At 41.2% G+C, this 13,122-nt stretch overlaps 1 protein-coding gene across 15 annotated transcripts in view; it reads right to left on the bottom strand.

Annotated features, from left to right (window-relative positions):
- ARPP21 (cAMP regulated phosphoprotein 21) overlaps positions 1-13,122 on the bottom strand; it is a 150,186-nt gene that overhangs the window by 92,868 nt on the left and 44,196 nt on the right. For 4 of the 15 annotated variants that reach the window (XM_065398015.1, XM_065398013.1, XM_065398012.1 and 1 more), the window contains one exon: positions 1,531-1,760. In XM_065398015.1, coding sequence (XP_065254087.1) covers positions 1,531-1,760 — 230 coding nt within the window. Of the gene's footprint in view, positions 1-1,527; positions 1,761-8,584; positions 8,645-13,122 lie in introns of all 15 variants that reach the window. The other 11 variants (XM_065398007.1, XM_065398008.1, XM_065398003.1 and 8 more) reach the window with 7 other exon arrangements.

Below are 13,122 nucleotides of genomic sequence, written 5' to 3' on the forward strand. Positions count from 1 at the left end.
AAAAATCTACTGAAGTCCTTGGATCTATGACAATTCACACCAGCTGAGGATCAGGCTCACAATATATTGTGTGCAGCACTGTACAATGCATTTAACATTCATACAGGTGAGTATTTTCAAAGTCATTTAAGCACTACTGAGGCCATGTAGCTCCCACAGATGCTAACTACATATGTATGACTATATAGGGTCAGATACTATCTAGATATGTATGACTCTATGCATAGATACTACTGAGGTATGTATGACTACAATGGACCAGATTCGGAGGTCTTTATACAGGTTATATTCAAGTGGGATTTTACCTAGCAATAAGGACAGAGAAAAACTAACAAGGATCTCAGGATCTGGCCCACAGAAAGCACAACCTTCACCTGCCACAGTTTTAAAAGACACCTGAAACCAGGGGCTTATAAAAATGTATTTCAGGTTCCCAGCCAGCTTTGTGACCAGCAAGTTTTAAAGGGGCTGCATTCAAACTAGTGTTGCTCCTTTAAAACTGGCAGATATGGAGACATGGCCAAAACTCTTCACTGCACTTTGATCATGGACATGCTAAAATGCAGACTCCTTCCACCAGTCAGCTGGGCTTCCTGGTAGATCTCCACTGTGCTCCTGGACACGGCACCTGAAGTGCAGCAAAGAATATAGTACAACCTCAGGGGAGAGAAGTGATATTTGGCTAACCGAGGTTTGATGAATTGGGGTTAATTAACTAAGGTCTGTAAAACACTTTGAAGCTGAAAAGCGCTAAGTATTGATTGTCACTGGGGTTGTACTGTTTTTATCAAATGACCCAAACTGAGGAAGGAATCTGATGGGCTGATTATTTATATTACACATTTATACATAAATATAAAACATATAAAAGAGCTAAATGGCACGGTTTGGAGTTACGTAGACAATGCACCGTGACTCACCCTTAAGTTAATATAACTGTGAAAGGTAAACACAAAAGCAGGAGAAAATTTTTCTCAAATTGTCATTTCATTGGAGCTACAATATAAAATGAAAAGCCTTCAGAATCCAAAATTCGTATTAGCTTCCATTACATCATGTGATCCAACATGAACGAGGCAGACTGGCTACAGAGGCTCCACTCTGAGAAGCAGATGGCCACTTCAGAGGTCTGCGTTTCAGAAAAAGGGCTTTGGATTTTTGAGTGTGGCCAAGTTTTACAACATTCAATTCTCTGTGCAATACAAAAAAAAAAAAAAAAAAGGGTTTTCTTTGCCAGAAAGGACTATCATCTTCTAATCCACAGCAACTGCATACAGTATGCAAGAATAAACACAAGTATTGTGCCATGAAGAACAATGAATACACAAATCAGGATTTGTTATTCATGTTTAAAAATTAAACACTGTAGACCCAGCTACAATATACAGGCATGCACACATACGCAGTACTTGCAGTAAGTACATACTCCACTTGTAATTCTTAATACAGAATGGCTGCAGACAAACACAATCATACTCATTTCTCATGGCAGACACACAAGCATTATGAACCCAATACAGTAGTAGCTACCTGTTTTAGACAGTTTGCCGGTACTCCTGTTACTTGATGAGCTATCTCCTCTTGTCAGAACAGTTATTCCACCAAAACTTGCTGTCTTTGTTATGGCTGGCTTTAAATTGCGATTGGAGCTGTCTGAATCTGTGCTGCTCCATGGCCTCTGGTGGTCTGTCCATTTCATTTCGTTCTCTGTACTGCTTTGCCGGCTGCCAGATGCCTTCCCTGTACTATCTCTGTTACCCCTAGAGCACCATCAGAAAAACGAAGATGCATAAAAATGACAAACATATTGGCAAAATTCTGCTCTTGGTCACAATGGTGTAACATCGGAGTAAATCCACTGAAGTCAATGGGGTGATTCTGAATTTACGAATCTAACGGAAGATGGAACCTGGCCCAACATATTCAACATATAAACACTGCCATGCCATGTATATATATGCTTCTGGTGAAGTTATATATAACAACTTCACCAGAAGCATATACATCAGAAGAATTACACATGCATCTGACAAATGTTTTACATAAAAAGTGCTAGCCTTCATTGACTCTGAATTACAGGGAAAAAATGGAGATCATATTTAGAGATTCATCAGTTGAATAAATAATTACCTTCCCCTTACATTACCACATCGTGAACACACAACAAAAAATATATAATGTAAATGAAAAACTGAAAAGCAAAATTACAAAAGCTGCAATAGAAACATTTAAACAATACAATCTTTTGGATTCAAACTCTGGGCAAAACTATCTTTTCAGTTCTGCAATATTCTGCTCTCTCTACATATATAGAATTCCCATTGACAGCAACAGGATTTCCATACTCCTGTATGGACTTTAGGAATCCATCATATTGCTCTGAGTACCTGTAGGGAAAAAAATGACAAACTGTAAACCCATTTTTTAAAAACCCTGCCTGATGCTGTAAGATGCTGAATATCCTCAGCTCATAATTTCACTGGAACAAAGGGCATGTGTCATGTTGCAGGCAATACTTGGCATCTTACAGGATCGGGACTTTATTGTCTGAAAAATGACAGTTCTCAAGATAACCTCTCCTTAAAAACAAAACAACCTGTGAGAGAAAACACAAATCTGTCCAAAACTGACAACTATATTGGACCATCACGGCTCCCAGTGCTTCTGTGACACTGGTGACAATACCTCCTTTTTCCCTGTCACTCGGACAAGACCAGACATAAGCATGATGGTGTACTGTTTTCTCAGAGCCAAGGCATAAGATGTGACTCTAAGATTGGAAAGGCTTCTGAAGTCAGTGGGCAAGGATCCACTGGTGATGGGGTGCATATCAGCAATAACTACACTGCTTCACGGGATACCTCACAGATTATAGGTGACTTCAGGGATGATAATGGAGAAGAATGTTCAATTGATCTTCCTGGAGATTCTTTGCATCCCACAAAGGAAAGAAGACAAAAGATCCTGTAACTGAAACTGCTGGCTAGGTAAATGGTGTAAAGCAGAAAGTTCTGGTTTTGTGTTACATTGGTCTACCTTCTATGGGGAGAGAAGGCTGTACAGGATGGCCTCCACCTCAGCAGAAGACGAACCTTTATATGCATAAATTCAATTCAGATTGTATTACTGAAATCTGGTGGGAAGATCTGCATGATTGGAATGTTAAAATCACTGGCTATCACCTATTTAAGAAGGATCATGTGGGCAAAAAGGGCATGAGAATGGCACTCTATGTCAAAATGGCATTATTTATTTCCAAGTTACTGACAACTCAGAAACAAATGATCTTGTATACTTACAGATCAACATTCTAACAGATAAAGAGCACTAGCTGGTGTCTGCTACACTCCATCAAATCACACTAGAGAACAGTGTGCACCTATCTATAATATGTACAAAAAAAAAAGCTACATGATCATGTGGGACTTCAATTTGAGTGACATATGCTAGAGGCCTTAGGCTGCCAGTACTAAAATATCCTTGGAATTTCTAAATTGTATAGATGACAATTTCCTAAATTAGAAAGTGTTGCATCCTAAATGGGGGCATTCTATATCAGACATCATCTTGACAGATAAAGAGGAACTGATCACAAAACTAAAAAATAGTGGTAGTTTAGGTACAAGTGATCATGACTTGATCACATTTATAACATGCAAATATAGAATATAGTCCAAACCCATAACATATTACACTTGGTGCTTTAAAACGGTTAATTTCATAAACCTGAAAACAATTATGAACCAGATCAGTTGGGAGACAGAATTTAAACAGAAAAATCTGACTGATAATTGGGAACTGTTCAGAAACGTTTTACTAGATGCACAAAAAGCCATAATTGAGAAAGAAGGCTTCGCTGGTTAAAAACCAATCTGCCATACAGGAAGAGTGAAAGCAGCTAGAACATAACATATATAACACATAGAATACAGGGAACTTGATAGCAATGAATATAAATCAAAAGCTAGGAATTGTAGAAAACTGACAAGGGAAGCAAAAGGACATAAACAGAACTGTATGGCCAGCTGAGTTAAGAACACTAAGAAGTAGTTTTATTAAGCATATTAGAAACAAAAGGAATGCCAACAATGATATTTGTCCATTACTAGATGGAATGGTAGAAGTGTCAATAATAATACAGAAAAGGTAGACGTGTTCAATAAATATTCATGTTCTGTATTTGGGAAAAAGCAAGATGATGTGATCATATCACATGATGATGATGATGCAATACTTTCCATTCCAACAGTAAATTAATTAATTAATAATGGAGATATCCATCTCCTAGAACTGGAAGGGACCTTGAAAGGTCATCAAGTCCAGCCCCCTGCCTTCACTAGCAGGACCAAGTACTGATTTTGCCCCAGATCCCTAAGTGGCCCCCTCAAGGACTGAACTCACAACCCTGGGTTTAGCAGGCCAATGCTCAAACCACTGAGCAGCTACTAATGCTAGACATTTTAAACTTGCATCTGGATAACTTACATCCAAGAGTTTTGAAGACCTGGCTCAAGTGTTCTTTAGACCATTAATGTTGATTTTCAATAAGTTTTGGAATATTGCACAAGTTTCCAAAGACTAGAAGAAAGCTAATGTGCCAATATTTAAAAAGAGTAAATGGGATCACCTCGTTTATTATAGGCCTGTCAGTCTGACAGTGATCCCTGGAAAAATAATGAAACTGCTGATATGGGACATGATTAATAAAGAATTAAAGGAGGGTCATATAATTAATGCTAATCAACATTGTGTGGGCCGGGGGGGGGGGGTGTTGCAGTACTGCCACCCTTACTTCTGCGCTGCTGCTGGCGGCCACCCTGCCTTCACAGCTGGGCAGCTGGAGAGTGGCAGCTGCTGACTGGGAGCCCAGCTCTGAAGGCAGAGCCACCGCCAGCAGCAGCACAGAAATAAGAATGGCATGGTATGGTATTGCCACCCTTACTTCTGCACTGGGCCCTCAGTCAGCAGCTGCCACTCTCTGAAGGGTGGCAATACCGCAACCCCCCTAAAATAACCTTTTGACTCCCCTGCAACTCCCATTTGGGCAGGATCCCCAATTTGAGAAATGCCAGTCTCCCCCATTAAATTTGTATAGTATAGGGTAAAAGCACACAAAAGATCAGATTTCACAGGGGAAGACCAGATTTCACGGTCCATGATGCGTTTTTCATGGTCGTGAATTTGGTAGGGCCTTCGTCATAATGGATAATCAGCTGTACATGATCTCTCGGTGCGACACTGTGGTCAAAAAGGCCAATGCCATTCTTGGATGTATAAACAGGGCAATACTGAGCAGAAGTAGGGAAGTTATATTACCTCTGGTATGCACTGGTGCAAGTGCTACTGGAATACTCTGTCCAGTTTTGGTATCCACAATTCAAGAAGGAGGTTGATAAACTGAAGAGAGTTCAAAGAAGAGCCACAAGAATAATTAAAGGATTGAAAAACATGCTAGAAATAGACTCAAGGAGCTGAATCTGTTTAGCTTAAAGAGAAGATTAAGGAGTGACTTGATCACTTTCTATAAATACCTACATGAGGAGAAGAAGTTTAGTAATAGAGGGCTCTTAATTTATCAGAGAAATGTATAACAAGATCCAGTTGCTGGAGGTTGAAGCTTGATGTATTTAGACTAGAAATAAGGCATACATTTTTAACAGCGAGGGTAATTAATCACTGCAATGATTTACCAAGGGCTGTGATGGATTCTCCATCACAGGAACATTTTAAATCAAGACTGGATGTCTTTTATGCTGTAGTTCAAATAGGAACTAATTCAGGGAAGTTCTACAGCCTGTGTTATCCACGAAGTCTGACCAGATGATCTCAATGTTCCCTTCTTGCTTTATAATCTACAGCCTATAAATCTGAGGATTAATTTTGACTTCTTCCTTTCCCTTAGCTCACATATCTAGGTCATAGCCAAATCCCACCCCCTTTTCCTCCTCAACATCTCCAGGATCTGTCCTTCCCCATCATCCTCCCAACCCACATCCCCATAATCAAGTTCCTTATTGAGGCATTTGTCACATCCTTCCTCTTTCAGGCCACCCAAACAAACACATTGCCTCTCTTTAGCCCATATTACACCTGCTAGCTTCCTATTTGCCCACTGATTTGAACATGTCACTTCCCTCTGCAAGCCCCTCCATCAGCTTCCCCTCTATTTAATCAAATTTAAACTTCCTATCACTAACTTCAAAGGCATATATAAACTCTACCCTTCCCTACTTATCCTCCCTTGTTATTAGTGTGCACCCTGTTCCCACTCCACTGACGTTCGCACTCTTGTTTCCCAATTGTCAGCTTCTCTCACAATCACAAATAGAGCTTCCCGCCTTGAGGCCCACTACTCATGATACAACCCCCCAGCATGGCTGCCACCCCAACCACATTTAAGTGCCTTTTAAAGACCCTCTTCTGCCATGCTGCTTACAGTGAATCACTATGTTTCCTTCCCCTGTCCATCTGCCTGCACAATCTTTGACTGTGAACATCTTGGATGTGCATCCTGCACATGGTGGTTGCTAGCATAAACAAAAATAATAATTCCAAGTACACAATGAGCTGAGAGCAGAAGGCTAAGAGCAGAATTTGGCTTATTATGAATAGTTTACAAACTGCCTCCAAATGAAAAACAAAATGCCTTTCACAGCTGTGTAAAAACTCAAAGCAGAACTTTTGTGAGTTTCTGACTAGATTTTAGTACTTTGCCATTTCGCAACATTTTCCATAAGTGAAAAGCAAATGGTGCTTGCCTTGGTTGCTGTTGTTTGAGTACTTGGGGTGTTATTTTTGTTGTTGTTGTTGCTTCCAGCAAAAACAGCTTCTGTTTTTCATTTAGAGAACCTGAGAGCTGTGTTATTGTGGAGGTGAAAGAACTGAATGTCAAAGATCCAGACAAGCTTAGTGTATCGCTTGGCCTTGATCAGAGTCTTACAAAGATGTGATCAGCAGTGTTTACTGTCAATTTTTGGGAAACCAAACAATGGGAGAGCACAGCAGAAAGACCACAGATGCAATAAAATAAAATTAAAAAAGGAAAAGATTTCAAAAGAAAAAATAGTTTTTAAATTTTAACAAGAAAGAAGACTATATGGGCAAACATTACTTGCTGATTCTGTTACATTCTCCTGCTTTAAAAAACAATGGCCCTTTTGTATTTATGTTTTCGTAAAAGAGAGAGAGAGAAATGAAGTACGGCTGTATCCTGATGACCTGAAATCTCATTATCTGCAAAGCTGGGTTATCCAAAATTCCTTCCTGTCCTGCAAATCCAGAATTGATTTAGAAACCGACATTAATTACTATGAACCTCACTCTATCTGAAGATTGGATGCTCCCCATCCCAAGATACTCAGATAAGCAAGGTTGGCCTGCACTATTGGAAAAAGATAATTTATCTATTGCCTGAGGCAATAGACTGTGGATCTGTCTGTGATGGATCCACTGGTCACAACACCATCCCTTCCTTGGCCCAGCCTTATTCTACCTTCCAGCCCTGCTGTGTAGGGACCCCCAAAGACCTGCATGGGCTTCTCAAATCCTGCCCCCAAAACAGGAAGAGTGCATACTACATGCTGAGAAACAAACATATACATTCACACACACACACACACACACACACACGAAATAATACCACCTAGTTATCCATGAGTTATGTAGGTTAAGTCCTATATTTTCCAAAGTCTTTACTATTTTTGCATACTCAGTTTGAGACACCTAGTAGTAGGGGCCTAGTTTTCAGAGTTGTTCCGCACATGCATTCCAAATTATTTAAACTGGAGCTGTGAGTGGTCACCACTTGTAAACATCAGTCCCTTACTAGATGTCTCAACTTGAGTACTTCAGTAAGGTGGTAAGGTCTTCTATTGACCCGCCATGCTGGAAGGTGTGGAAACTCTCTATGAAAATGTGAACTGACTGCTGTTGATTCACAGTGATATGTGAAGCCTGTTAACTCCACTATAGATATTAAGGAGTGGATCTCTGGAAAAAGGGAATTAGCATCCGGAACCGAAAGAACATAGAAGAAAACCCTAAAAAAAGTACATCTTGGGGGAAGAAGCCTCACCCAAGCTTTATTAAGTGCTACTTCTCTTTCAACTGGCAATAAAATAATCACAAGAAATGGGGTGAGTTTGGGTGCCAATCCAACAGTGTGTGTGTGTATATGTGTGTGTGTGTGTGTGTGTGTGTGTGTGTTTTGTATTAGAGCAGATTGGTGTTAGTCCATTCACAGGCACCCCAAATTGCTGCTCCCCAAATTCATGGACAATTTTGGAAATCTAGGTCTAAGGTCCTGATCCAAATCCCACTCAAGTCACTGGAAAGACTCCTATTGTATTCAGACTTTTGAAGCAAGACTTTCCCAAAGTCACATGGGTGGTATGGATAAAATCAGGATTAGAACTCAGTTGTCCTGACTACCAGTCCTGTGTCCATAATTCCTCTCCATACATACACCTGTACACCCACACCCCCACACCTATTAAGATACTTGTTTCCATCTATGAGGACATGGATAAACTCACAAGTGAAAGTTAGTTGGAAAGAAATCTTTAATAAAGTAAACCATACAAACCTAAATAGCTGTCTTTTCTTATGGGTGTCATTGCATATACTGTTGTCTTCCAAGAGCCTACTGAAAATGAAAAGAAAAGAAAGATTATGGTAATAGACCTGGGAGTTTTAATGATATATTCAACTTCATGTCTTTAATGTTAAATCCCATTTTGCTCCTTAGCAACAACTTCTAGTTTTCTGTACCCATACTTAAAGAAATGAAGCTAAAGTCACTCCTATTTTGACCTCATTGGAGTTACTCCCAGGATGATTTTGTCCCAGGACGGTCTTTCTGTGATGCTAATTGTGCCATAAAAACCTGCCAGCAAGAGGCTGGAAATCTTTTACCACTTCCTGATAATAAACAAATTGCAACTCTCAGAAGCCAAAGAAAAACACATGTTTTTTTTATTTCTTAAAGAAAATAAACCCAGCTATACCTAATAAGACCTAAAAACCCCAATTCAGCAAAATACTGTACATGCTTAATTTTAAGAACATTGTAAGTCCACTGAAGTCACTGAAGCTTGAAGAAATGCTCGGGTGAACTGATGAATAGAAGTGGTGTGAAGCACATGTTTAAGGCCTTGATTCAGCAAAGCATTTAAACACATGCTTAACTTCATGTACATTCAATCCTTCCAGTCAAGGGTAGGGGCCCAGGAAGAGACACATACATCCTGGAGGTGAATGCCTGGCTGCGAAGATGGTGTCGCCAGGAGGGCTTCAGCTTCCTTGACCATGGGATGCTGTTCCAGAAAGAAGGACTGCTAAGAAGAGATGGGGTCCACCTATCGAGGAAGGGGAAGAGCATATTTGGATATAGACTGGCTAACCTAGTGAGGAGGGCTTTAAACTAGGTTCGAAGGCGGCAGGTGTCCAAAGCCCACAGGTAAGTCAAGAACATGGAGACCTGGGAGAAGGTTCAGAGCATGGGCTGTTATAGCAGGGATAAACGAGAGACAGGACAAAACTGGGGGAGGGGGAATCAAATCAGTATCTTAGATGTCTGTATACTAATACAAGAAGTATGGGGAATAAGAGGGAAGCACTCAAAATGCAGGTAAATAAAACACAACTATGACATAGTTGGCATCATAGAGACCTGGTGGGATAATACACATGACTGGAATATTGGTATAGAAAGGTACAGCCTGCTCAGGAAGTACCGGCAGGGAAAAAAAGAGAGGAGGTGTTGCCTTATATATTAAAATGTATACTCTTGGGCTGAGATTGAGATGGAAATAGGAGACAGACTTGTTGAAAGTCTCTGGGTAACGATTAAAGGGGTAAAAAACAAGGGTGATGTCATGGTAGGGGTCTACTACAGACCACCTAACCAAGAAGAAGAGGTGGATGAGGCTTTTAAACAGCTAACAAAATTATCCAAAGCACAGGACTTGGTGGTGATGGGGGACTTCAACTACCCAGACATCTGTTGGGGAAAATAACACAGCAGGGCACAGATTATCCAATAAATTCTTGGAATGTATTGGAGACAATTTTATATTTCAGAAGGTGGAGACAGCTACCAGGGGAGAAGCTGTTCTAGATTTGATTTTGACAAATAGGGAGGAACTGGTTGAGAATTTGAAAGTGGAAGGCAGCTTGGGTGAAAGTGATCATGAAATGGAAGAGTTCATGATTCTAAGGAATGGTAGGAGGGAGAACAGCAAAATAAAGACAATGGAGGCAGACTTTAGCAAACTCAGGGAGTTGGTAGGTAAGATCCCATCGGAAGCAAGTCTAAGGGGAAAAACAATAGAAGACAGTTGGCAGTTTTACAAAGAGACATTATTAACGGCACAAGAGCAAACTATCCCACTGCATAGGAAAGATAGGAAGTATGGCAAGAGACCACCCTGCCTTAACCAGGAGATCTTCAATGATCTAAAAATCAAAAACGACTCCTACAAAAAGTGGAAACTAGGTCAAATTACAAAGGATGAATATAAACAAGTAACACAAGTATGTAGGGATAAAATTAGAAAGGCCAAGGCACAAAACGAGATCAAACTAGTCAGAGACATAAAGGGTAACAAGAAAACATTCTACAAATACATTAGAAGCAAGAGGAAGACCAAGGACAGGGTAGGCCCGTTACTCAATGGGGGAGGGGAAATAATAACAGAAAATGTGGAAATGGCGGAGGTGCTTAATGACTTCTTTGTTTCGCTTTTCACCAAGAAGGTTGGTGGTGATTGGACATCTAACGTAGTGAATGCCAGTGAAAATGAGGTAGGAACAGAAGAGGCTAAAATAGGAGAACAAGTTATCTAATTCATCCAAGGAATTTTTGTCTTCAGGTCACCAGGGTCTGATGAAATGCATCCTAGAATACTCAAGGAGCTGACTGAGGAGATACCTGAGCCATTAGCGATCATCTTTGAGAAGTCACGGAAGATGGGAGATATTCCAGAAGACTGGAAAAGAGCAAATATAGCCCATCTATAAAAAGGGAAATAAGGACAACCCAGTGAATTACAGAGCAGTCAGCTTAATTTCTGTACCCGGAAAGATAATGGAGCAAATTAAGCAATCAATTTGCAAACATCCAGAAGATAATAAGGTGATAAATAAAAGTCAGCATGGATTTGTCAAAAACAAATTGTGTTAAACCAACCTGACAGGGTAACAAGCCTTGTGGATGGGGGCGGGAAGCAGTAGATGTGGTATATCTTGACTTTACTAAAGCTTTTGATACGGTCTCAATGGCCTTCTCATAAACAAACTAGGGGAATGCAACCTAGATGGTATAAGGTGAGTGCATAACTGGTTGGAAAACCATTCCCAGAGAGTAGTTATCAGTGGTTCACAGTCATGCTGGAAGGGCATAACAAGTGGGGTCCCACAGGGATCAGTTCTGGGTCCGATTCTGTTCAATATCTTCATCAATGATTTAGATAATGGCATAGAGAGTACACTTATAAAGTTTGTGGACGATCTGGGAGGGGTTGCAAGTGCTTTGGAGGATAGGATTAAAATTCAAAGATCTGGAGAAACTAGAGAAATGGGTCTGAAGTAAATAGGATGAAATTCAATAAGGACAAATGCAAAGTACTCCATTTAGGAAGGAGCAATCAGTTGCAAACATACAAAATGGGAAAAGACTGCCTCGGAAGCAGTACTGCGGAAAGGGATCTGGGGGTTATAGTGGACCACAAGCTATATATGAGTCAACAGTGTAATGCTGTTGCAAAAAAAAGTGAACATCATTCAGGGATGTTTTAGCAGGAGTGTTGTAAGCAAGACACGAGAAGTAATTCTTCTGCTCTACTCTGCTCTGATTAGGCCTCAATTGGAGTATTGTGTTCAGTTCTGGGCGCCACATTTCAGGAAGGATGTGGACAAATTGGAGAAAGTCCAGAGAAGAGCAACAAAAATTATTAAAGGTCTAGAAAACATGACCTATAAGGGAAGACTGAAAAAGTTGGGTTTGTTTAATACGGAAAAGAGACGACACAGGGGAAATGATAACATTTTTCAAGTATGTTAAAGGTTGTTACAAGGAGGAGGAAGAAAAATTGTTTCTCTTAACGTCTGAGGATAGGACAAGAAGCAATGGGCTTAAATTGCAGCAAGGGAGGTTTAGGTTGGACATTAGGAAAAAACTTCCTAACTGTCAGGGTGGTTAAGCACTGGAATAAATTGCCTGGGGAGGTTGTGGAATCTCCATCATTGGAGATTTTTAAGAGCAGGTTAGAGAAACACCTGTCAGGAATGGTCTAGATAATTAGTTCTGCCACAAGTGCAGGGGACTGGACTAGATGACCTCTCGAGATCCCTTCCAGTTCTATGATTCTATGAGTAGTCTCACTGACTTCATGTGCTTAAATTTAATTGTTTATGTGTCTTACCTGATCAGGGACTTTGGAAACACCAGAACTGTTCAAGTTCACATGCATGTGTGCGCAATTTAATGAACACACAAGTGGGGGCCAGAGGATGCAGGTCATACCAGAGGTGAAAGTAAGTCAGTATGCTCCGGTATGGCGTACCGGCAAGAGCCAGTGCGCCGTACTGGGGCCGATCGGCTTCCCCTGCTGCTGGGAGCCCCAGGCCCTTTAAATTGCCGCCAGAGCCCTGCTGCCGGAGCCCTGGGGAAGCGGCGGCGGGGCTTGGGCGGCGATTTAAAGGGCCCGAGGTGCCTGCCGCAGTTTCCGCCCCGGGCCCTTTAAATCGTCCCCAGAGCCCTGGGGTAGCGGTGGTGGGGTTCCGCCGGCTATTTAAAGGATCCAGTGCTGCGGCAGCCGCTACCGCCCCGGTCCTTAAAATAGCCGCCGGAGACCCGCCACTGCCTTCCCCAGGGCACCGGCAGTAGGGCTCTGGGGACGATTTAAAGGGTCCGGGGCTCTGGTAGCCGCTCATAGGGGATAGCTCAGTGGTTTGAGCATTGGCCCGCTAAACCCAGGGTTGTGAGTTCAATCCTTGAGGAGGCCATTTAGGGATCTGGGGCAAAAAAATTGGTCCTGCTAGTGAAGGTAGGGGACTGGACTTGATGACCTTTCAAGGTCCCTTCCAGTTCTATGAGATAGGTATATCTCCATATATTATTTA

The sequence above is a fragment of the Emys orbicularis genome, chromosome 2 (genome assembly GCF_028017835.1).
Source record: "Emys orbicularis isolate rEmyOrb1 chromosome 2, rEmyOrb1.hap1, whole genome shotgun sequence".
Taxonomy (NCBI): domain Eukaryota; kingdom Metazoa; phylum Chordata; order Testudines; family Emydidae; genus Emys; species Emys orbicularis.